The sequence below is a fragment of the Eubalaena glacialis genome, chromosome 7 (genome assembly GCF_028564815.1).
Source record: "Eubalaena glacialis isolate mEubGla1 chromosome 7, mEubGla1.1.hap2.+ XY, whole genome shotgun sequence".
NCBI lineage: Eukaryota > Metazoa > Chordata > Mammalia > Artiodactyla > Balaenidae > Eubalaena > Eubalaena glacialis.
Genome location: NC_083722.1, coordinates 19,870,035 through 19,896,730, shown reverse-complemented (window position 1 = coordinate 19,896,730; position 26,696 = coordinate 19,870,035). Strand labels below are relative to the sequence as shown.

General features: G+C 38.4%; 1 protein-coding gene across 2 annotated transcripts; it reads left to right on the top strand.

Moving 5' to 3' along the window:
* The first annotated feature begins 9,900 nt into the window (after positions 1-9,900).
* Positions 9,901-25,446, top strand: C7H6orf62 (chromosome 7 C6orf62 homolog). 2 transcript variants are annotated; one of them, XM_061195769.1, is made up of 5 exons: positions 9,901-10,929; positions 14,021-14,197; positions 15,206-15,328; positions 19,161-19,295; positions 23,556-25,446. In XM_061195769.1, exons 1-5 carry the CDS (start codon positions 10,888-10,890, stop codon positions 23,679-23,681), a joined length of 603 nt encoding a protein of 200 aa, XP_061051752.1. In that variant the 5' UTR covers positions 9,901-10,887; the 3' UTR covers positions 23,682-25,446. The 2 variants fall into 2 exon arrangements, with proteins under 2 accessions (XP_061051752.1, XP_061051750.1); XM_061195767.1 differs by having other exon boundaries at positions 9,901-12,273; positions 23,556-25,443.
* Positions 25,447-26,696: the final 1,250 nt, after the last annotated feature.

Sequence of the window (26,696 nt, the reverse complement as noted above, 5' to 3'; positions counted from 1 at the left end):
TTTGTGGGCATAGTTTTCAACTTTCTTGGACAGACACTTAGGAGTGGAATTGTTGAGTCATAGAATAGCTGTAGGTTTCATTTTATAAGGACCTGCCAGATCTTTATGCAAAGGAGTCGTACTGTTTTATAGTCTACCAGCAATATATGAGAGTTCTAGTTGCTCCACAATCCTTGCCAACATTTGTTGTTGTCAGTCTTTTCAATTTCAGCCATATTGATGAATATGTTGTGATGTTTCATTTTGATTTTAGTATTCATTCCCTAATGTCTAATGATTTTGAGCACTTTTTCATGTGCAATTCATGTATTTTCTTTTAGGTAGTGTCTAAGCAAATCTTTGTTCATTTAAAAACTTGGATTATCTTTTTATGAATTGTAGGGGTTCTTTTATATTCTGGATTCTACACCTTTGTCAAATATGTGTTTTGGAAATATTTTTTCCCAATCTGTGGCTTGACTATTCATTTTCGTTTTTTCTTTCTTTCTTTCTTTTTGGCTGCGTTGTGTCTTCGTTGCTGCGTGCGGGCTTTCTCTAGTTGCAGTGAATGGGGGCTTCTCTTCATTGTGGTGTGTGGGCTGCTCATTGCGGTGGCTTCTCTTGTTGCGGAACATGGGCTCTAGGCGCGCGGGCTTCAGTAGTTGTGGCACGCGGGCTCAGTAGTTGTGGTGCGCGGGCTTAGTTGCTCTGCGGCATGTGGGATCTTCCTGGACCAGGGCTCGAACCCGTGTCCCCTGGATTGGCAGGCAGATTCTTAACCACTGCACCACCAGGGAAGTCCTCTTCATTTTCTTAACAGCATCTTTTTGATGAGCAGAAGTTTGAAAATTTGATGAATTTATCAATTCTTTCTTTTATGGTTTTTGCTGTCAGCATCCTTCCTACTCCCAAGTCATGAAGATATTCTCCTGTGTTTTCTTCTACGTTTTTATTTTAGTTATTACATTTAGGTCAAGAATTCATCTCAATTTTTGTGTGTGGTTTGATGGGGGTGGTCAAGAATCTTTTTCCTCCCATATGAATATCCCGTCGTTTTAGCAACGTTTAAAAAAAGATTCTGTTGTTTTTCTGACGTCTGATAATTGCATATAGCCTGTTGCCAGTCTGATTTTTTTTTCCTTTGAAGTTGACCTATTTTCTCTCATCTCTGAGTGCTTTCTGGATCTTCTCTTTTCCTTAGTACAGCTAATATTATCTTGCTTATCTTTCAGTATACCCTTTGAATCTGAAGATTCATGGCTATCTTAGCTTTGGCCTATTTTCTTCAATGATTTCTATAACATCTTCTATTGTTGCACTTTCTTTGAGCTTTCTTTCTGGAATTCCTATTGGTTAGATCTTGGACCTGGATTGGACCTCTAGGTCTTTTATATTTTCGCTTTATTTTTGGTCTTTTTCTGTTTTCTAATGTCATATTACCACCTTTCTAGAAAAAAATTCAGTTTGGCAAGCATATTTTTAATTTCTTGACTTTCTTGTTTTCCAAGTGTCTCTTATTTATAGCACCCTGTTTTTTACATTAGGTGTTCACTGTCTTATAGAATACCTCTGAGAATATTAATTAGAGGTTTGAAAAAATCTTTTTCTGTTACCCAAGTTGGTTCTTGTGAGGTCAGCTTTTATTTTTTGCTTCTTCTGTTTTTTGGGGTTTTTTTCTTTTCTGTTTTATGTAGCTGATTTCCCTTGTGTGTCCAGTGATGTGAGGGTGCTTTTTTTAACATTTGAAAAAGAGGAAATAGGCTGATTTTTTTCTAGATTTGTTTCTTCAACTGTTACATATCAGGCTGTCTTCTGCTAGTTAATTTCCCAGAAAAACAGGAGAGATTGACAGAAAATTCTGTGTTCATGAGCAGAGCTTGCTAAACAGGGAGGCTTCTAGTTACAAGGAAAGGCTAGGGAGCCAGAGGGAGGAGGGCTTACCTGATGGCTACCACTCACCTTAGCATTAGTTCATCAGTATTTAATTAAAGTTATTGTCTGCTTATTGTCCTGTTCCCATTACTCTTAGCTTTTATGGCTTTATTCATTTAAAGAATTCTTTACTGCTCTTTTAAATTGTGTATTGTAAGGGAGGGGAGACAAAAGTTTTTGCTTAGGCCGCTGTTTTGAACCAAATCTTCTATCTTTTAAAAATTATTTCCTGTTCTTTCTAAATGGGCATCTTCCACTATATTTAGGTTGTTATGTTTACTGTCTCATGGATATACCAGACTAGTAGCTACCTTCTTGCCCTCAGTTATTGTGTTTCTTTTCCAGATATTTCCTTCTTCTCTTCGCCCTCTTCTTCCACCTAAGCCTAATGAAATTTTTCCCAACTTTTGAAGCTAACTTGAGCACACTTCCTCCATGAATCCCATCTGTTTAATCCAGCTTTCATTGACATCCCTTTCATCTTACTACTATCCAACTCAGTACCTGTCATTCACAATTCAGCTCTTTTTTTAAAAAATATTTATTTATTTATTTGGCCGCGCCAGGTCTTAGTTGCGGCACGCAGGATCTTCATTGTGGCATGTGGGATCTAGTTCCCTGGCCAGGGATCGAACCCGGGCCCCCTGCATTGGGAGCGTGGAGTCTTAACCACTGGACCACCAGGGAAGTCCCCACAATTCAGCTCTTAATTATACAGGCTAGTATTGCTTATTCTTGTTTCAGATGTTTATTATTATGTTGGTAACTATTAAAAACTCTTTGGGAACAGGTATTTATTTTTTCTCTGTCCTTCAAAACACGTAGCATAGTATGCATGTGTAGTAGATATTCAGTAAGTATTCGTAATAACTTCCCTACTATTTGCAAGAAAGGAGGCAGACGACAGCTTTCTTTTTTCTTTCTTTCTAGAAACAGTAGGAGACCTGTCTTTGAACTGGAAGCTGAACTGGGGACACTCCATTCCGGGCAGAAGAAATGCTTATTCTTCTCCACTAAGGAAAAAAACAAGTTACATAGCATAAATGTTTGTTGAAAGCAATGGAGATAGAATGATCCACCAGAGTTGAATCAACAGAGGCAAGAGTGGTTTGGAAAAAAAAAGTAACAAAATGTGATTTAAAAATACATTTTACAGTCTAGAATTCCACAACATTTCTAACAGTGGGTTCTCACAACATTGCTAACAGTGTCATTTTCAATTAAAAAGGAAAGAGGTCTAGTGGTGGAACAAGAGCAAGAGGATTAGTTATAAGTGCTGTTCACCAAATATATCAGCTTCACCAACCTTCTGGGCACATGGTAGGTTTGTACTGCCTTGATCCCATTAAGTTAGGGGTAGCCATGCAACTTGCTTTGGCCAAAGAAATGAGAGTGGGAGTGATGTCACTTCCAGGTGGAAGCTTTAAAAGCCAGTGAGGGATTTGCCATATTCCTGTTTTCTGCTTCAGTGGTCATGGAAGCATGTGATGCTCCATAATTCTGAATTCTTAAAAGTCCATAATGAACAGTCTCTCTGAAGACCTGTGATGGAAACATAGTGTGACGGATAAACCTTTGTTGTTTAAAGCCACTGAGTATAAATTATTGCTGTCCAGAGTCAAGCAAACTACAGCCTGCAGGCCAGCTGTTTTGGTAAAATTTTATTGGAACACAGTGATGCACATTTGTTTATGTATTGTCTATGGCTGCTTTCATGTTACAGCTGAGTTGAATAGTTGCAACAGAGACTGTGTGGCCTTCAAGTCAAAAATATTTACTATTACTCTTTAAGAAAAAGTTTGCTGACCTCTGACCTAGTCTGTCTTGCCTGTGATAGAACTAGAGGTCTTTGATAAGTGCCCTTATGCGGCCACTATCTGTTTTGTGCACAACGCAAATGATGTTTATAATAGCCAGCCTCCAAGATAGCCTGGATGATCCCCATCTCTTGGTGTTCACACCCTCGTGCATTTCCTTCTCACACTGAATAAGGGCTGACTTGTATGACCAATGTGGAAGTGATGCAGTGTAGCTTCCAAGCCTAGGTCATGAAAGACACTGTCACCTCCATCTCCCCCTCTCTGAGATCACTCTGGAGGAGGCCAGCTACCACCATGTTCTGAGGACACTCAAGAAGCCCTATGGAGAAGCCCATGTGGTAAGAAACTGCGGCCTCCTGCGAAGTCATGTGAGTCAAGCCTTCAGATGTCTGCAGCCTTGGCCGACATCTTGACTGCAACCTCATGAGTGACTCTGAGCCCAGATCACCCAGTTAAGCTACTCCTGAATCCTGATCCATGGAAATTATGAGATAGTAAATGTGTTGTTTTAAACCACTAAGTTTTGGCATAATTGGTTATGAAGAAATAATTAATGCAAGGTTCAAATGAAAAAGTGTACTGGTACTCTATATGCTTATATATATATTTGTACATAGAACTTTATACACACACATTATTTTATTTTATTACTAGACAAAGAATTTATGTACTTTAATAATTAGAGTATACTTGTGTGAATATAGATAGGTGGAATTATCCTGTGAAGGAAATTATTATACATATATGTTATCTTCCCCATTTGCTTTTCAATGCCTTAATCTTTGTGGAATAAAGGGTGAAATGTGTTCTGGGAAGGAAGGGAAAAAATTCCCCAAATATTTAAATTTTCCTTGATATGTTAACTGCTCAATTTGCTTTAAGTTCTTTGTAAAAGAATTGGGTAGAATGAATGGAGCAAACTTTTTTTTTTATTGGAGTAAAATTGCTTTACAATGTTGTGTTAGTTTCTGCTGTACAATGAAGTGAATCAGCTATACGTATACCTATATCCCCTCCCTCTTGGACCTCCCTCCCACCCCACCCCTGCATCCCACCCATCTAAGTCATCACACAGCACCAGGCTGAGCTCCCTGTGCTATACAGCAGGTTCCCACTAGCTATCTATTTTACCCATGTTAGTGTATTTATGTCAAACCTAATCTCCCAATTTGTCCCACCCTCCCCTTCCCTCTGTGTCCACATGTCCGTTCTCTACATCTACGTCTCTATTCCTGCCCTACAAATAGGTTCATCTGTACCATTTTTCTAGATTCCACATATATGCGTTAATATATGATCTTTGTTCTTCTCTTTCTGGCTTACTTTACTCTGTATGGCAGACTCTAGGTCCATCCACATCTCTACAAATGACCCAGTTTCGTCCCTTTTTATGGCTGAGTAATATTCCGTTGTATATATGTACCACATCTTCTTTATCCATTCATCTATCGTTGGACATTTAGGTTGTTTCCATGTCCTGGCTATTGTAAATAGTGCTGCTATGAACATTGGGGTACATGTGTCCTTTTGAATTATGGTTTTCTCACGGCAGGGTATATGCCCAGTAGTGGGATTGGAGCAAACTCTTTATAATACTTTATTTCTAATGGTGATCATGTATTTCTAACAAAAGTGTTAGAAGCCAGATTTTTCCAATTGACTGCTATAACCTTCCTATATACATTAAATGGAATAGTTAGTAACAGCATTTGGAATTTGGGGAGTGACAGGGAATCAAGAAAGATCTTTGAAGTGAAGTTAATAGTGAAGAAACAAAAGTCAGTGGGAGCCAGGGTTCAAGGAAAACGAAATTAAAATGTTTCTGATGGCATTTACTTTTTCTTTTACAAATTGAGACAAACAGACAAAGATAATGGGTAAAAAATTCCTTCTCAAATAGTATCAGCAGATTCTTCTGGACAGCAGTCTGTACATCTTTAACCCAAAGTATAAACAGGAGGGCATGAAGTAATATTTTTGGATAATACCTGTAGGCATAAAGCATGAGAAGTAGAAAGGAAAAAAGGAAAGTTAGGAGAGAGAAAGAAAGGAAGTGGGGAAAGAAGAAGAGGTTAAACAATAAAGAAAAAACATAGTGCGGTGTAAGTACTCCCCAGCTTATTCCTCTGGTTCTTAACTGTGTTCCAAACTTAGGATAATGCTGGTTACCTGGCCAAATCTTATTTTCCAAGCCTGTAACTTGCTTTAGGCCTTCAGTAAATATTCAACTATCAGGCTGCAAATAAGTACTGACCTCCACAGTTCGGGCCTACATGAAATTAGGGTAAGCCTAGAGGAGAAATTAACTATCTCCTTATGCTCCCCCCACATCCCAGAAAAGGCCCAGAAAACAAATGTAATTTCTCGCTTTATATCATTTTTGTTTAGTAACCATGTGACTGCTGTGGATGGGAGGGCTGTGTGTACCAGAGTGTGTGCTGTGAATAAACCTTCTTGGACTGTGGAATTTTATTGCCCCATATTATCAGTTACCTTAGATGGTACACCTGTAAGGTTGAAATCTGGAGACCAGGCTCTGGTGCTGCTGCTTTTAGGATCAAACTGGAGAGTTTCAGAACTAGTTCTCTAGGCCTGGATTGACTTAAGCATAAACTTGTTCTGTATAGATGTTTATCATGCTTATTAAACTGTAAGTCATACATATGACCAAAATCAAGGCCCATGTCTGATAAACTTAACAGCATTAATGAAGGGAGACAAAATATTTGAGAATTCCTGAAACAGCTAGTATGCTTACTGGCTGTAATTATAGTTATAGAGAAAATTGAGCTAGAAGTGTTTTCTTCCTCCAGGGAACATTGCTGCTATTCCTTGGCTCATGTCACTGAGACCTGACACAGACCCACAGCACACAGTGTCTTAGGATTTGTTCAGCTTGTGACCAGGTGTCTCCAGTTCTATTTCATAGTAGCTGAAACTGAAAACTTCATTTTTTACCTCAACATCTGCTCCATCCTGCTTTTTCACGATTATTATAGCAGTGTAAAAAGTTTTCAGTGGTTTCATAGCTAAGACACCAAAAGCACAAGTAACAAAAGAAAAAACAGATAAAATTAACTTGAACAAAATTTAAAACTTTGTGTGGCAAAGACCACCACCAAGAAAGGGAAAACCCACAACCCATAGAATGGGAGCAAATATTGGCAAATCATATATCTGATAAGGGACTTGTATCTAGAATAAAGAACTCCTGCATCTCAATAATAAAAAGACAAGTAAATCAACTCCAAAAAAACGGGCAAAATCTCTGAACAGAAATTTTTTCCAAAGAAGATAGAACAGCCAAAAGCACATGAAAAGATGTTCAACACCATTAATCATTACGAAAGGCAAATCAAAACCAATGTCAGATACCCACTTCACACCCACTAGGATGACTATAATCAAAAAGTCAGATAATAACAAGGATGTGGAGAAATTAGAGCCCTTATACACTGCTGACTAAAATGTAAAATGATGCCAACACTTTGTAAAAACAGTCTGGCAGTTTCTCAAATGGTTAAAGATAGAGTTAACGTTTGCCCCATAATTCCATCCAAGAGAACTGAAAACAGAAGTCTACGCAAAAACATTTACACAAATGCTCATAGCAGCAGCATTCTTTTTATTTATGTATGTATGTATGTATGTATGTATGTATGTGTGTATGTTTTGGCTGCGTTGGGTCTTCTTTGCTGCACGCGGGCTTTCTCTAGTTGCGGTGAGCGGGGGCTACTCTTTGCCGTGTGCGGGCTTCTCATTGCGGTGGCTTCTCTTGTTACGGAGCACGGGCTCTAGGCACGCGGGCTGCAGTAGTTGTGGCACGTGGGCTCAGGCTCGTGGGCTCTAGAGTGCAGGCTCAAGTAGTTGTGGCACACGGGCTTAGTTGCTCCACGGCATGTGGGATCTTCCCGGACCAGGGCTCGAACCCGTGTCCTCTGCACTGGCAGGCGGATTCTTAACCACTGCGCCAACAGGGAAGTCCCAGCAGCATTATTCTTAATAGCCAAAAAGCAGAAACAACCTAAAAGTCCATCAGCTGATGAATGGATCAACAAAATATGGAATAGCCATTCAATGGAATGTTATTCGGCAATAAAAAAGAGTTAAGTACTGAAACATGCTACAACACAGATGAACCTTGAAAACATTAGGCTAAGTAAAGGACCATGCATTGTATGATTCCATTTATATGAAATGTCCAAAAAAGGAAAATCTATAGAGACAGAACATAGATTAGTGGTTGGGCTGGGAAGAGGCAGAAGTGGAGTGACTGCTACTGGGCATGGGGTTTCTTGTTTGGGTGTTGAAAATGTTCTCAAATTCTGGTTATGGTTGCACAACTCTGTGAATATACTAAAATCCATTGAATTGTACACTTTAAATAGGTAAATTCTGTGGTGTATGAATTTTATTTCTAATAAAGCTACTTCAAAAAAAAAAAACTCTTCCAAGGAGATGATCTTGGATACAAATTAGGGCCAGATCAAGAAGACATGAACCATTACTATTTTTTTATATCTTTTTAAAAAAACCAATGTCCTAAACTACCTGAAATCCTCCATTTTACCCTTTGAGTTTTCTGCACAGTTATTATGTGATTGTGAAAATCAATCAGGGAAGCACTAGGAAAATGCTAGATTTATCTTTCAAGGTTAGCAATAATTTGGAAACCTCAGGAATCTCATCTTTTAGTTGTGAACAATTTATTTTGAAGGGTGGGTCGCAATTATTCTTTTAACTCATGGGTGAAAAATATGTCATTACAGCTAATCTATTTTGATTTTACCAAGTGAAGAGCAGTAATTTGGGGACCCAATAGAGTTCTAAAATTTCATCACAGAGAGTAGCTCATAAATGATTACGTATGCTTTGCTTTTGTTGAGTGTTGGCCTTTGCTGATTACTTATTTATATAACTGAGTTTTTATAGGCACACTGGAGCTCTAAAAAATGGGACTCATTGCTTTTTGGTGCCAAAGACCTGTGATTCGGATGTGTGGGTCCGTCCCACAGAACCCTCTTCATATTTTGACGAAGACAGAGAACCACCTAAGGGACAGGTCCTAGGTCTAAGGTCCTGATTGACGGATCGCCATAGAAATTGTGTTCTCCAAACGTATGGAGAGCAAGGGGGGAAAGCCGGGGGGGGGGGGGGTGGGTGTGATGAATTGGTCGATTGGGATTGACATGTATACGCTGATATGTAGAAAATTGATGACTAATAAGAACCTGCTGTATAAAAAAATAAAATTCAAAAACTCAAAAAAAAAAAAAAAGAAATTGTGTTCTCAAAGTAGGGTTGAAATCATCCAAGGGGCAGGTTTGGCAGTTTTTCTGCTAAGCCACAGCAGCAACGCTCCAACGGCGTCTCTCACCTTCTTCGGAGCTTGAGAGCCGCCCTCCCTCCCTGCGCACGTGGCGAGGTGGGGACAGAGAGCCATGTGCGACCAACGTGAGCCACTTTCTGCTGCACGCTGTTTAAATTCCAGGTATTGCAAATGAATTCTCAGCTGCAAGATACCGCGGGGCAGACCAGAAGGACTACCAATCAGTGGTTTAGAAATAAAACCACAACGAACTGAAATGAGAGTCTTCGCCTCCTCTTCCGACACACACTTCTCTTTTCCTCTCTCACTCCACCTCCTTCACCTTCGCTTACTCTCTGCCCACCGGCTCCGCCCCGTCCCGCGACCCGGCGGAGTCTAAGAGCCGGACGAAACCAACGAAGAGCGAATCCATCCTGCTGCTTCGTCTGGGAGGGCATAAGGGCGTGGCTTTATGACGACAGAGGGGGAGGGGCGAGGGGCCAACGCTGGAGCCCGGGACCTCCCGACAGAGGGGGCGGAGGGAGAATGGGTCGGCCCTTTCCACGCCCTATGGAAACTCCATACTGTACAAGAGGGGAGTGTCTATTCTCAAACTTCCCTTTGAGGCGGGAATGTTAACTGAGAAGCTTAAGCTCAAAGAGTCACCCTTTTAAAAGCCTGCTCACACCCTCTGCTCCAGCTCTTCTTTCCTTCCTCCTTTGACAACCATGTAAACCTTCCCCCCTTCCAGTTTTTTCTCCCTCTTCGCTTCTGCGCAGATGGTGGCGGCCCGCGGGGTGCGCAGCCGCAGAGAGTTCGGGGCGGTGTCGGTGACGCAGCGGCCGTCGCTGCCATTTTAAGTTGTTTGTTCTCGCTTCTCTTCTCAAACGCGACTCTGCCCCGGACCCGGGAGGCGCCGGAGTCGCTGCCGCCGCTTCCGCAGCCACCGGTGGGGGGGAACCGACCTGTGCCACCGCGGAAGCCCACCCTCCGCTTCAGCATCTCCCCTCTCCTGGTCTCCTCGACCTTCTTTCCGAGAGCCGGAACTCGACCCGTGCGGAGAAGAAAGACTCCAGAGCAGATGCTTGAACTGAAATAACTTTATTTTGGGGGGTTTACTTCGCTGACAGACCCCCCCCCCCTTAGCGCAGGGCTCCCCTCCCCTTCCTCCCTTCCCCCTCCGCCGCCAGTACAAATCCGACCCCCCTCTTCCTCCTCGTTTCTCCTCCTATCTTTCTCTCGCCGTCGCCGCCGTACCCGCGTCCTTCCAGTCCGCCGCCGCCCGGGGCGCCGAGCCAGACTATGGGTCCCAGGTGGGGGCTGAGCGGCGGCAGCAGCGCGGGCGGCCCGGTCACAGTGCGCACTGCAGCGGGGATGGAGGGGCTCAGTTGGCTGGTGGTTTTCTCTTGACATGGCTCCTGCCCGTGCTGCGAGCAGCGCCCCCGCCGCCGCCTCCTCTTCCGCCGCCGCCACCGCTCCGCCCGCGGGCTGCGGCTAGAGGGCCCGAACCCCGCCCGAGAGTCGGTCAGTGAGTCCCGGTCTCCGCGGGGACAGGGAGGGGACTTCCCCATTACCCACCCCCGCCCCAGCTGCCTCGAGTCCACCCTCTACCCCTTTGGGAAACCAACTAACGACCCCGCCCTAAGCAATTCAAGCTCGGGAAACATGGTCTGTTCAACGTGAGAGCGGAATCGGGGAACTTAATTTTTTTTTCTTGGAGGGGGTGGGGTGGGCATACTTTAAAAAGTAATTAATATTAACACAACTATTTTCTTTTCTTCTCACTGATCATTTCCATTTACCCTCTCCCGCCTCCTCTACCCGGGCGGGGATTGTTTCCACGATGAAATGAGTGAAAACCCGAGTGATCCAGTGTCTCCCGTGGTGCGAGTGAGTCGCTGCCGCTGAAGGCAAAGGGTGGGGGTGGGACCTGGGGGGTGGAAGGCCGGTGGTCCCCGGGCACTGCCTGGGATTTGGGAGAAGAGCCCGCCACCTTTGCCTCAGCAATGCTCACAGGAAGATAAGTCGCACTCCCCACGGTCTTGCACAGGGGCAGATTCATAGGGAAGGCTCCCTTGGGGAATGTAGGACTCATTGCAGGACTGGGGGTGTTGGGATCCCGGGCATTAATCAGGTCTAACCACAGAGCCGGAGTCATTACTGTATCGTATTCTGTACCCCCTTTCCCTGTGCCATCATGATTCTCCTTGGCAGCAGCATTAGCAGCCGCCTGAGGGTGAAAATGTGGGTGATGGGGAAGTTGGTAATGACTCCGCTGTTTTTTCTTATGGCTCCTTTGGGCAACAGCTGCCCGCCCCCGGTATACACTGTAGTTGATTGCAGGGAAACCCTGTACCTCTCCCCTTCCTTCTCTACCGATTTTGCACTTTTCTCTTTGCTCACCACCAAGTGTAATCAATAACACGCACTGACAATACATAGCAATAGTGAAATCTGAAATAACTAAGAATTAATTAGGTACTACAGCCATGGATCTGGCTGGGTAAAATCCAATTGGGTATTTCAGTTTCATTCACCTACCCTGTTTTGGGGGGGTTATTTTGGTGGCTTTGTTTTTTCCTTTCCTTTCCTTTTTTTTTGTTTTGACATTCAGAAAGCAAGGATCACAGTCCCCCTCCCCATTCCTTTTCATTATCCCTTCTCTGAAAAGAGGGAAAAAAATCCGGATGGATTTTAAGGATTGGACTGATGTCAGCTGTGTTTTATTGCACACCTAAATCCTATTAATAGGTTTTTCCGTTCCCCCACCTTTATTTTGGCAGTTAAGCCAAATGTGTTTTCCAAAAAGTTAGTTCAAGTATTTTCTCCTCTTTCGTTCCTTCCTTCCCTTCCTTTTTCCCATCTGACCCCAAACGTTATTGTCCAAACATGACTGGACAGCAGCTTTTGTTTCTTGACCCTGTAATATGACAGTCTGCTAATATTGCCAGAAGGTGCAGTTTTTGGGTTACAGTCGTGATTTTAGCTATTCAATCATATTAGCAGGAAAAAAATGACTTGTTTCTGTTGTACTTGAGTCTTAAGAAAAAGTGCCCATAGTTTAGTGACAATTTCCAAAGGCTTTAGTACCACCTGTATTTCAAAATGGGGGACCCAAACTCCCGGAAGAAACAAGCTCTGAACAGACTACGTGCTCAGCTTAGAAAGAAAAAAGAATCTCTAGCTGACCAGTTTGACTTCAAGATGTATATTGCCTTTGTATTCAAGGAGAAGGTAATTTAAAGTTCTTAATGTGAATTAGCACAAGTGATTTTTGTAAGTGTATATTAGGTTAAAGAGTGGCTGACAAAAGTTTACATTTGTGTGCTTTAACTTTGACCCTTGTGGGTAATTATCTCAATCAAAGGAGTTGCAGTATAACTATGAATGGAAGGCTTGAGTGCTGGTTGGTTTGGTATTACTTAATTCTAAAGCTTCTTAGGATCCACTTTTAGTTAACATGGGGTGGGTAGCATTGTAAAACTCATTTATGTTTTACAATGAATTTCATTTATGTGGAGTTACATAGAGAACTTTGATAACTGAATTTAAAGATTGTTTAAAGTATACAGAATGTTTGAAAGTAATAAATTAGAATCAAAATGTTTATATGCTGAAAGCGATCGGGTTCATCAACTCTGTTACCTTTTCTCATGGTACATTTAATGAAATAGAATGCACTTTAATTCTTAGGAGCAATTGATTACTGTAAAGGTTTGATTTGTGTTTAGAAGTGCAGTTGATTAAAATTCAAAATGACCAAGTTTAAATTTTTTTGGTCTTAATCAGAATTAATTCCACAGTTAAATAGCAAATAATGAGTTGTGAGTAGTCAAGGAGAACATGATAAAAGCAGTATTTTTTTGCAACTTAAAATAATTGACAGTTTCTTAGATAATCGATCTCTCTTTGACATGAGGTCAGGTTATGAATATTAAGGAAATACTACTTTGATTTTGTGCTTAAATTATGAGCTAATTTCACATGAGAAACATCATCTTAGCATGGCAGCTCTTTAATATTTGAAAGTTTCCCACGTTTTTACCCCACTATTAAAGATACTAGTATTCAATATTTAAGAATGCTTTTAGCTGCTAGAGTATAGCATTTTAAAGTGGTTTCAAAAGTGGTTTGTTTTGAAATGATATCACAGATTTACTTTTTTTTTCCTTTTTTTGTTAATTGCAGAATTGATAAGATGAGATTTTAGTTGAAGCCATTATAATGTAGGTTCACTAGAAATAAATACAAGATATAAGTAGTGAGACTAGATCTTTGAATTTAACGTGTGAGATGCCCCAGATTATACCATCTAGCTCTTCTAACACCTATGAAAACCTGCTTTCATTCTTTGAGTGGACAGTATCCAGGCAGTTGTCTGAGCAGTTGATAAGTTTTATAACCTAAATTGATGATGAGCCCTTGATCTTAACTACGTTTGAAGATTTAGTAGACATTTTTTTTCCCTCCTCTTGAATGTTGATGCTTGTAGTTACGTAATATCCAGAAGGAGTAATGGAAATTGACCCTTTTAAGGAGTGAAGCAGTTAATTTGTCGGAAGATCTTTGATTTTAAACTGCTGAGATTTTAATTTGGCTGTATGTAGGACCAGTTAAGTGAATTTACATCAAGATTAAATCACTGTTTTGTTTTTTTAACCTTAGGTGTATCTGGTGTTTGTTTCTCACAGCATTTAAGAAATATTGTCTAAAATAAGTACTTGCTGTGGTTACCATAATGCTATAAAACATGCAGTTAAACATTCTGATAACAGCCTGTTTGTGTGTGGTAGAGGAGTAAGGGGGCTGGGGGAAGAACAGAAGGATCCACCTATTTGAAAATCTGTGTTTTCTGTACAAAAATTACATCAGTTAAGAATTTTGCTGAGTTAGAATAAAGGTACATGACATTGTAATATGAACTCTGGGTGTTAAGACAGTGTGCTACCTGTGGGTTAATACACCTTTTCTTTTCTTTTAGAAGAAAAAATCAGCACTCTTTGAAGTGTCTGAGGTTATACCAGTCATGACAAATAATTATGAAGAAAATATCCTGAAAGGTGTGCGAGATTCCAGCTATTCCTTGGAAAGTTCCATAGAGCTTTTACAGAAGGATGTGGTACAGCTCCATGCTCCTCGATACCAGTCTATGAGAAGGGTAAATTCTGTTTTTGTCTTGGTTTTGGTAGGCTTTTGTGAGTTAAACTTGGGTTTTTCTTCCTCCTAAGAATGGGTAGTTAACTGTGGTCATAAATCTCTTTAAAAGTGGAATTTAAATAAAGCATGGATAACTTATGTGTTATTATGTTGGTAATTGTTGCTGTGATTCGTGGTTTATATTACTGTTCATTGGGATTTCCTTTTTCGGGGGAGAACATCATGCCCCTTATAAGTAAGGAATTTTGCTAAACTTCTGCAGCTCATTGAAAGAAAGTTAGTCTGGGCAAACTTGAACAAGAGGTCCCCAGGATTAGTGGGCTTGTTGGGGAGGCTGGAGATAACCATATACTGGTCTGGAAGAGGTTAGTTGGCCTCGATAATCAGCATACAACAAAAATAGCATTTCACCTGTGATTAGAAGGTAGTGATTCATATTAGAAGTTCTGATTTTGAAGAGTGGAAATAATGGTACAAGGACTTAAAAAAAAAGAAAAGACAAAAAATTAGAGCTTCAGTTGGAGTTTTCACCGTGCACTGAGTTAAGATCTTAATGTGAAAAACATTGGATTGAGTGATTATATGTGGACTCTATAAGATAAAAATTAGAATTAGGTCATGAGCTGTTCAGATTGTATACAGACTTCTTAAAAGACATAAAATGATACGTGGTTGACCCTTGAACAACACAGATTTGCACCGACTGCCAGGATCCACTTATAAGCAGATTTTTTCAATAAATACATATACAATACTACTCAATCCACAGTTGGTTGAATTCACAGATGCAGGACTGTAGATGTATGGGGGGCTGGCTATAAAGTTGTATGCTGAAATTTCGACTCTGGTCAGTGCCCTTCATGCCCAAGCTGTTCAGGGGTCAGCTGTATAGTGGACCTTTTGCACTTGTAAAATGTTTCTGTAGTCCAACCCTGTAAGTTGTGACATTGGTTGTTACGGCTTTGTTTCTTTGAAAGTAATTTTTTTTTTTTTTTTTGGCATTTTATAGGATGTAATTGGCTGTACTCAGGAGATGGATTTCATTCTTTGGCCTCGGAATGATATTGAAAAAATTGTCTGTCTCCTGTTCTCTCGGTGGAAAGAATCTGATGAGCCTTTTAGGCCTGTTCAGGTATTTTATTCTAAAATAAGTGTGGTGAACATGTAAACAAGTTGAAAACTCAGAATAGGGTCCAATTTAAGAAATTCTTTGGGAATACGCTCTCTAATAAGTTTTACTTCATGAGTCCCTCCTCGCCTTTTGACTGTTGTAATGCAAGAATAGAAAGCGTTTGGATTATAGAATCTCTTGAGAATGAGGTGGTTCTAACTATCCACTGTGTCCTTGAAATTATGGTCAGAGAAAATCTTTTAAGGTAGACATTTGTTTATTTATAGAGGAGCCCATAGATGAACTTCAGAAAATCTCTTCCCCTGCACCACACACTCTAAAATACTTTATACTTAACCCTGGTTGTCAAAGGAATCTAAGAAATGAATTAAGAAACCCTTTTCTAGGAGTTGATTTGCATATAAAACTTTATAGGAGAAAAGTAAATGTAATAGTGGTTCTTAATTAACTTTCCTTGACAGCTTGCTATGTTTTGACTTGTCATTTGATGTGCTTGACAATTTCTAGTGCTTTATTTCAGGGCATTTACTTGGGTGTTGATGATTTTAATTTTATTTATAGTATATATATATATATATATATATATATATATATATATATATATGAATGGAAGGAAGTATAACAAGATCCACCAAATTGTTAATTATGGTTAGTTTTAGGTCAGATATAGCTAACTTTTCCTTTTTTACTTAAATATATGTATGTGTTTCAGTAAATTTCTATATGAGCATACTTATTTAACAATCAGAAAAACAAAGAAATAATTACATTTATTTAAAGACTCAACTTTATATACTAAGCTAAATATTAGAAGGCTTATTTTAAGCTAATTGCTTAGGAATATGAAAATTGTCATTGAAAAAATTTTGCATTTATCCATTACTATGAAGTATCTTTGTAGTGCTTTCGGGTGTGATAGGCAAATTGGTATACTCCTCCTGTCCCCTTTTTCTAAGATTCCTTTTTCTAAGATTCATTTGACGGTAGTTGTAAAGATAATGCATAGGCTAAATAGAGGTGAACGTATCATATATTTGTGTCTTTTAATAGATGACATCTGACTAACATGAATGTACTGGAGAATTTAAGTTGAATATAAAAGGCAGGAAGACGGGAATGGAAAAGGCATGTTTACATTGCTATCAGGGCATGTCTTACACCTGAACCGTAACTGCTCTCCAGAAGCACTACTAGGATTTTTTTTTTTCTTTTTTTAGTTCAGAATTTCCCATCGGAAAAATTTAGGTCCATTTATCACAGTATATTTTTGAATTTCAGATATAAAGGTCTTTTAAAAAGGTCTCCTCTGAGACCTTTTTAAAAAAATCATTGTATGAAAATAGTCTTGTCTCAAGTAACTTTTCTTTAAAATCATGGCTGTTATATTGAGTGTTGACTGTGCTAGGCTGTCTCTTAAATATATACATTGAATCTTAGTCCTTACAATAAACTAGGTAGATAGGGACCTCCTTTTGCAAAGAAACGTGAGTCAGAGATAAGGTAAATAATGCAAGGTCATGCAGTTAAGTGGCAGTCAAGACGTTAAGTCTAGACTGACTATAAAGCTTACGCTCTTAATTCGCTACCCTGTACTGTGGAAAGCTCCCCGAATGATAAAACCTTAACTTACGGACTGAATATAAGCAGTAGGATATAGGTAATAGCTTTATAATTTTAGAATTCTACTGCAGTAAATAAGGTAACAATGTAAAAACAAATACACTTCTCTGAAGTAATTTAATATACATAAATATCCTGAATGAGAAGCTTTAAATAAAAATAACATAGTTTTTTCTCTCAAGATAGATGAGAAAAGGAAAAGTAAACTTTAACTCACACATTTTTTTTTTTTGACTCGAAGCAGTTTAAAATCTGAATACTTCAGTCGTGAGATTTAATAGGAACCAGAGTAAAGATTGTTTTAAAATATCCAGTTCTACTGTATTCATAGTGCTGTGAAGTACAGAGAAGTACTAGTAAAGTAGATCTCTTCTTTCCTCTTCATCCCTCATGCTGTTGCTTTAGGTTAGCTCTTCATCACACTATTAAAACATTCATTACTTTTCTTCCGGGAATTATTTCTTACATGGTACCTATGAGAGTTTTCTTTTGTGGACCATTTGGACCACAAATGGACCAAAAGTGTGGACCATTTCTTCCCAAATCTTTGGATATTCAAATAGGATAGAATTGAAGTGCCATAGAAATACAGGCAAGGCCTTTTCCAGTCTCACTCAAATCTCTTTTCAGTGTGATACTCTACTGGCCTCTTCCATGCATCCTGATATTTGCCATATTGAAACACTTGAGGCTTTCTTGAGCAGTGTCTTGATTTTGACACTTGTGTTTGTGTAGGTTCTGTTTCCTAGAACGGCATTTTCCAAATTACTTACCATTACTATTTTCCCCAAGGAAAATTACTGTCATCTTTCAAGGCCCAATCCAAAATCACCTCCTAATATTGCACTCATTGTCTACTCTGTTAATTATTTCTTCTTTCTTCCCATAGCACTTTAACAGTAAGAACCCATTTTAGGTTTTTTACAAATAACCACATCTTATTGTGGGAAAGATTTGAAGCATGTTAGGTTTTATATTTGTACGTGCTTTTCCTCTTCAGCAGTATGTGAGTCCCTTAAGGTTGAGATAGTCTTATTCATCTTTTTCAGTATCTCGTAACATGCTTTTTGTATTCTGAGTTCAATAAATATTTGAATTGTGCAGAGGTACAATTCAGTATTATATTTTACATGCAATAGTATATAGGGGATACCATATCATCTTTTGCGTTATGGTTTATGAGAAAAACTACTGGGTAGTAAAATCCTAGATAGCAGGAACTGATGTTTTTCCATGTTAGTATTTTCTGCTGTCTTTGACATAATAGAATAAAGATTGTTTGAACTGAATGGACTAATAATCATTTTTACAGTTCACTATCTAATTATCAGATTAAGGTTTCCAGGTTTCTTGAATTCCCCATTAGCCTGGTGTTTTCACCTAGCATTTGGCCTCTTCACAGACATTTTGTGGGAGGATGGTGTTAATCTTCCTCATATTAAAAGATTAAAAGAATATTATGACTGACTTGATAACTGTTCTTCATAACATAAAAAAAAAATTTTTAATCATCTGAAAAAATACATGTAAAAACGTTTTTTAAAAATTTGAGGGGTTCCTGTATCCTCAGGTGCTCATCCTTGTGAGGATTGGAAGCATATTTCAGGTGTGGGCTTTACATTTCGTTTACTCCTCTTAACTGATGGGTTAGAGCCCTGTTTTAAGTCTAAAAAAGTTAAGGGATTTGCACAGGCCGTATAAGTAGTGAGATGTGCAGCTGGGATTGGAATATAAATAGATTTCTTTCCAAGAACCATCTACAGTGTTCCTTATATGTTATAATAGGAAGGAGGGATGTGTCATTGGGCTTAAAATACTAAGGAGTCTTGAGCTGAGTGGGTTTGAAAATCTGATTTTATGATATTTGGCTTGAAATCATTGAGTATTAGGATTTAGTCAGTTTGGTGTAGTTTTTCTTGAAGGTCAAATTATGAAGTGCTATCCAATAGAACTTTCTGTGATGAAGGAAATCTTCTGTATCTCAAGAGACTATTTAGAATGGAGGCCACAAGCCACATGTGACTATTGATCATATTGATATGTGGCTAGTACTAAAGAACTGAATTTTAAATTGCATTTAATTAATATAAATTTCAGTAGCCTCTATTGGTTACCATACTGAACAGCACAACTCTATGCACGAGTGCAGGTGCTGTTTCAGGTCGTATAACATGTTTGTGGTTACACATAAACGTTTATCTTTCTTAATTAGGCCAAATTTGAGTTTCATCACGGTGACTATGAAAAACAGTTTCTGCACGTACTGAGCCGAAAGGACAAGACTGGAATTGTTGTCAACAATCCTAACCAGTCAGTGTTTCTCTTCATTGACAGACAGCACTTGCAGGTAAGCTGTTTTTTACTTTTCCTTTTTTTTTTTAAAAAACCACATAAGGGCTCATTTTAAAAGCTTATTGGTTAGCAAACTGTTTTCTATATGTTACTTAATTCTGTTTTGCTCCTTCAACATGGCATTAATTTTGAAGTTACTTAAAAACCAAGAAACAGACGTCCTGACCTTAACCTAGAACAATGGTTCCCAAACTTTGCTGCATATTAGAACTACCTGGGGAGCTTTTTTTTTTTTTAATAAATTTATTTATTTATTTATTTATTTATTTTTGCTGTGTTGGGTCTTCGTTTCTGTGCGAGGGCTTTCTCTTCATCACGGTGCGCGGGCCTCTCACTATCGCGGCCTCTCGTTGCGGAGCACAGGCTCCAGACGCGCAGGCTCAGTAGTTGTGGCTCACGGGCCCAGTTGCTCCGCGGCACGTGGGATCTTCCCAGACCAGGGCTCGAACCCGTGTCCCCTGCATTGGCAGGCAGATTCTCAACCACTGCGCCACCAGGGAAGCCCTGGGGAGCTTTTAAAAGTCATGATTCCAGTGTGCAATAATCAGAATCTTTACTTTGAATAAAATCCTCAAGTGATTGATAACACATTATGTTTTGAGAAGCACTGGCCTAGACCTTTTAAATAAATATCTGAAAGGATGAGGCACATCTGTTTTTAAAAGGTCCACATGTGTTTTAAGTAAGTACTTCCAATTTAAGTAGCAATCCAAGTATTCCAAATTGATTTTTATTCTGTAAAATGTTGTTTATTCTTACCAATCTAAGCCTAAATATCATTACTTAGAATTTATAGTAGATAATAGATACTTTGTTATTAACCTTTAAAAATGGCATCATTTTAATTTATTTAACATTCATTCAACAAATGAGCGCTAAGTGCCAGGCACTGTACGGCAATGAATAAGTTAGAAATTCCTTTTGGGTTGACATTCCATTGTGGGAGACCTAGAAGTAGATAAGTAAAATATATAGTTAGATAGTGATAAGTGCTAAGAGAAAAGGGGGAATTACATAAACTGTTGGGTGTGAATTCTTAGATGGTGTCACCAGAGAAGGCCTCACTGAGAAGGGGATTTAAGACTTATTTTAAAAGTACACTATTAATTGCATTGTAGAACATTTTTGTTTTTATTTAAGAGCCGAGTCTATGCAAGGTACTAGAAAAATACAAATGGGAATCATACTGCTACCTTCAAGGAGCTGATAGACTACTTGGGAAGATTGTACATTTTCCATCTTGTAAAAAGTTAAGTAATTATGGTGTAGGTACAAATAAAAAAACTGGGAATTAAGAAGAAGATTAATTTCACTGGAAGCATCTGGTAAAACTGATAGAAGAACCATACAATTTAGGTGGGGTGTTTTTGGTTTTGACCTTTTTTTTTGTTTGTTCTCAGTTTCTTCTTTACCTCAGCTCTCCTTTGGTGAATACTTTTTAGTTGACTTTTTTTCCCTTTTTAATTGCCTGTAAGTGTACTTTCATTTGAGTTACTTGTTGAGAAAATACTGTATAGCAGGGTATTGACTTATATTGTGGAATCCACAACAGAGATTTTTAGTCATAGAAGATTTAATAATAACATACATTAGTGTAGCAACTTCATTTTCACGTGAATATATATGAGATCAGTAATACTGTATAGAAATGACTAGTGAATTGAAGGAGTTTCTTGGCTAAATAAGTTAACGAATCATCTCTTTTTATGCATCGAGGTCAGATGTTCTTAATGTTTTATGAAGCAAACAGCTTGAATCCTTTTAATGAAAAGAAAATTATAAGCTCATAAGCTAAATTTGGGTTGTAGGTAGGGTGTGACCAGTAGTCTCAGTTTGTCTGGAATGTCCTGGTTTTAATACTGGAAAGTCCCAAGTCCTGGAAACCCCTCAGTCAGTCCTGGGCAGACTGGGATCACTGGTGCCCCCTAGTTGTAGATGAATTTGTTCTTCAGCGCTCTTAGTCCCCTTCTTCCACTCAGGCTCTGTTCTCGATCTTCATAAGCTGGAGATGTGTTGCTGTATTTGCATTATATGGAAGAATCAACCTCCACTAGTTCATGAGGGAATTGATATAATAGTGGTGGCCACCACCTATAGTATACAGTTGATGCTTGAACAATTCGGGGGTTAAGGGTGCCAACCCCTGTACAGTTTGCATATGACTTTTGACTCCTCATAAACTTAACTAGTCTCCTGTTGACTGGAAGCCTTACTAATAATGTAAATGGTCAATTAACACATATTTTGTATGTTCTGTGTGTTATATTATTGTATTCTTACAATAAAGCTGAACAGAAGATGTTAAGAAAATCATAAGAGAAAATACACTTACAGTACTGTACTGTATTTATTGATACCTAAGTTTATGAATTTTATTTACAAGATGAATTGTCAGTAACTACAATATTCTTTTATATGATACAAAACACTAGGTGTTATATTAGTAACGTCTACTAATTATATTAGTAACATTAGACATCAAAAAGGATAATGTGAAAAATTACACTAGGCTGCCATAAAGCAACCATACTAATGAAGTGCAGTATGGTTGCTTTATGGCAGCCTAGTGAAATCGATACGATTGCTTCTTGGTAGCCTAGCTGTCCACTAACGAATGCTAATGAATGAATTGTTACGAAAGATTTATGGCATACAGTATTATAGTCATATTCATAATACAGTATTAGAAACATTGTAACATTTTTTTAAAAGCCACTTACCTGTGATGACAGGCTATGTCATTTCTCCAGTTGTGAGAGAGGCATACTGTATGGTAATGTAATCCTTTGAAAGCAAAGCAATAAAACAGGTAGAAAACTAACACATTAATTATATATTAAATGTCACTCACCTTATGCCTATGTAAGGATAGACTAGGGTCTGCAGTTGACCCTTGAATGACACAGGTTAGAGCTGTGCTGGTCCACTTAATACACGAAATTTTTTCAATAAATACATACTACAGTATTGCACGATCCGCAGTTGGTTGAATTTGTGGTTGGTTGAATCTGCTGATCTGGAACCGTGTATATGGAGGGAAGACTAAACTATATGCAGATTTTTAACCGCAGGTAGGGTCGGTGCCCCAACCCCCGTGTTGTTCAAGGGTCATCTGTACATATATTTCATGCATTCATGACACACTTAACTTTTTTTGGTATTTCTAGACTACATGGTTTGTCTATTTTTTCAAATTATCACAAATCTCCAAAATTTTTCCAATATATTTATTGGAAAAAATTTGCGTATAAGTGGACCTGAGCAGCCCAAACCCATGTTGTTCAAGGGTCAACTGTATTATGTACCAGACTCTATACTAAGAGCTTTACGTGTATGAGCTCATTTAATCCTCACGACAGTCTTCTGAGGTGTAGATCTTACTACTCCCACTTTATAGCTAAGGAAATCAAGAAATTAAGAAATTTGATAAAAGTCATCTAGCAGAGATCTTCTGCCCTTTATATCCTAATATAATATATATGATAAGGGCTAGAGCAAAAAAGAATTTTGAATGCGCAGTGGTATAGAGGCACATGCCTAGAGTCTGAATAGTCATAGGTAGCTAGTCTGCTTCAGACATTGGCAAAGGCAGTCTTTCGCCTTTTTTTTTTTAAGAGGTGCTATAGTGAAAAGATGCAAAACTTTGAAGGCAGTTCTGGGTTCAGATTTCGTCTTCCACTTACTAGCAGTGGTTATTTGTGAAAGCACCTAGCACTTGTTTATCAGATGTTAGATGTTAAAATAGTAACTGCTTTTTAAAAAATACTTAAGAGTTTGATTTAATACTTTGGCCTTCTAGTCCTTTCCCCCAGGATACGCTTAAATCTTTTTTACCTATTTCTAATCTCTCTACCGTCTACTCTCACCACATCTGCTGTCTTTCTGTATACAGATGTGATTGCAAACCTCTATTCAAATCTGTCTCCATGAAATGCCTTTAACCCTAATTTCTTTTAGCAAGTAGTCTGTGTTTGACTTTCCTAACTTTCAATTTTTTATTCTGCATAAACTCTGTAAACATTTAGTTTATAATCATGTTTACTCTGTTTTCTCTATATTTTGTATGGCAAGGTTCTGTCCTAACTAGGCTAAGGTCCCTATGGATGGGAACCATAATTTCTTCCCTTACTCTATATGCTTTGTTACTGTGGTCCATAAGTGCTTAATAAATTGTGGGAGATGGACTTCATGTGATAATCGGTCATTTATGTTAAAGTCTTTATTAAGAATATTAAAAAAATTTTTCCCCTTCCAGACTCCAAAAAACAAAGCTACAATCTTCAAGTTATGCAGCATCTGCCTCTACCTGCCACAGGAGCAGCTTACCCACTGGGCAGTTGGCACCATAGAGGATCACCTCCATCCTTATATGCCAGAATAGAGTGCTGACCAGCAAAATGGAGAAGATCAGAGAGTGCAGCAGCAGTTTTTTTTCTTTTTTTCTTACCACTTTATTCTTTCAGAGTTTAAAGAAAATGGACTCATGCACAGAACACTATGCATTTTGAAACTTGTTCATCCTGGATTTTTTTTTTTTTATCATTTGTATCTCAGAACTTAAATTAGATGTCTTCTGCACAGACTGTGTGAAAGAAGATGCTTTGCATATTTGCTGCACTGCATCAACATCTTACTAAAAATGTGAAATGAAAGGACTATTGTACACTGAAATGCTTAAATGTATCTGAAAGCACAAGGTGATACTCATTTTTGATAGTCTTTCCATTTGTGCTGGTTTTTGCCTCTTTGACATCTGTCATCAGTATTTGGAGGGTGAGAAGTGAATGTAACAGGTATAAATAACATTTTAAAAACTTACAGCTTTGCTATAATCACATTGTTCCAGAGCACTGTCAGATTCATTCTAATGACCAGAAGTGGTTGTTTAAAAACAAAAAAAGAAAAAAGAAAATACAACCATGGGAAAGAAATCTTAAATGAAAAAAGCATCTCATTGTAGGCATTCTTGCCTCATTATTACTGGGCCATGTTTGTTTCCTGGTACTCATAAATATATGTATTTTGTTTCCAGATCTCTTTCCCCAAGTTGCTGTTATGAAAGAGCATTCTGCTGAGTGTGGATACAGTTATACACATTAAAGCAGATCTGGAGTCTGAAGTAGCTAAGCAGCTATAAAACTGAGAGATACATTCATAGCTGCAGAAACCATAATAGGTAGAGGACTTTCCTTTTGGTTTTTGTTTTGTTTTTTGGTTTTAAAAAGAGATTTTTATTATAAAGGAAAAAATTCCAGTGAATTGTGCAGAAATACTGGTTTTTACACCACCCTAAAGGAAAACTTAGGGTTTTTTGAAGTAGAAAAGTTACTAAAGTTGGGATCTTAAATTGTGAAAACATACAAAAACACCATTGAGTGTCAAAGTTCTAAAAGGAGAACTCATTTTGTGCAATGAACATAAGGAAAGACTACTGTATAGTTTTGTTTTTTGGTTTTATTTTTCTTTTAAATGAAGAAAAGCTTTGCTTAAGGGTTGCATACTTTTATCGGAGTAAATCTGAACGATCCTACTCCTTTGGAGTAAAACTTAGTGCTTACCAGTTTCCAATTGTATTTAGCTTCTGGTTGGAATTTGAATAAATGAAAACCTAAATAAAATAGGTGAAAGTTCCCTGACTATTCAGGTGAATACACAAAACTCGAAGTGGTAACTTTTCTTCCAAGTCGCTTGGGTACCCGTTATTGATGACCTTAGGAGGGTTTATAAACATGGCTAAACAGTAAACTCAGAAGTTGGGTTTATAATTTCAACAGGTATGGGAATCAAGGACATTTTGTCAGCTTTTAACAATTATCATTCCTGGCCTTACGCCTGGCTTCATGGAAAAGAAAAAAATATTCTTAATTTCAGAATAATTTTTCACATGTTTTCTGATCAATTGAAAATTAGAATCTATTTGAAATTAACACTTTCTCATGGCTGGGTACTGTTCTAAGCTTTTAACAACGCTGAGGGGATCTAGATGCAGAGGTTTAGGAACTTGCCCACACTCATTGTGAGTAGGGGAGGATTTAAAACCTGGCTGTCTGGCTCTGTAGAGTTAAAGTTTTTATTTTAGAATAATTTTAATTGGGAAAGTTCTAAGTAATACAGAAAAAAGCTCCTGTATAAACTTCACCCACAAAATAACTTGACATTTTGACGTTTTGTCTTTCTCCATATATTTATATATATTTTCTGAATAGTTTGGGAGTTTGATCCCTTCCCCCTCGGTACTCCATATATCCCAAGTACAAGGATATTCTTATTACCACAGTAAAATTATCAAACTCAAATGTAACAATGATATACTTTAATTTACCATCCATATTTCAGTTTTGTTGATTGTCTTCCTATCTTTGATTATGTGTTTTTTTTTTTTAATCTCCCTATAGTTAGTACAGGATCATTGCATTCAGTTGTCATGTTTCTAGTCTCCTTTAATCTTGAACAGTTCCTCAGCTTTTGTTTAATGACCTTGACAGTTTTGAAGAGTACAGGCCAATTTTTTAAAACACACAGTGTCCTTATTTTACATTTGAGTGATGTTCCTTCATGGTTAGATTTGGATTATGTATCCTGGCCAATACCCAATGTAAGTACCTTATGCCCCCTAAAGTTAATATCCAGAAACACACTGTCAGTGTACACTGTTGATTTTCATTTTAATTGGTCGTGATGTCCTATTTCCCTATTTTATAGTTATTATTTTATATCTACCCCTCCACATTTACCAGCATTCTGTTACAAGGAAGAGCTCTCCTGTCTCTGCTGTTTATTCAATATTATTACCTAAACAGTATGGACTCCCTCCCTTTTCAATACTGTATAATTTTCATGCCTCTCGTCATTTTCTTGAGCACTTCCTGACTTTCAAAGCACAAGATATGTTCATCTTGTAATTTCCCTATCATCTCAGCCCCCAGCTCTGAAATCAGGTATTTCTCCAAGGAGCCCAAGTTACTTTTAGTGGGAAATACTAGATCTGGGTTTCCTGTGTGCTCACTGCTACTATCAAGTCTGCTTCTGTCCTTTCAGCAGACAGATCAGCATGTATTCTAATACAACCAAAGGATAATCAACCTTTAACTGTTGACTGTGTTTCCAGTTTCCAAAGTTGCTTTGGAACTTTATGATCTTCAGTCATGAAATGTTAACTAAGACCCCCTGATGGCAGAAACCAACTATTATGAATGCCATAGTCAGTAGAACTTCGAGAAATGGACTAAACAATTTGTGAACTTGGTCTTTCCAGTACTGCAGATTGGGAGATTAAAGACCTGCATGGTTTTATCCTAGGTACTAGAAAAGGGGCTAATAGTATGCTCCCCCACCACTATAAAATATGCCAATCCTGTAATAAATTCTCAATCAGAGAAAAGCAGTGCACCCACTG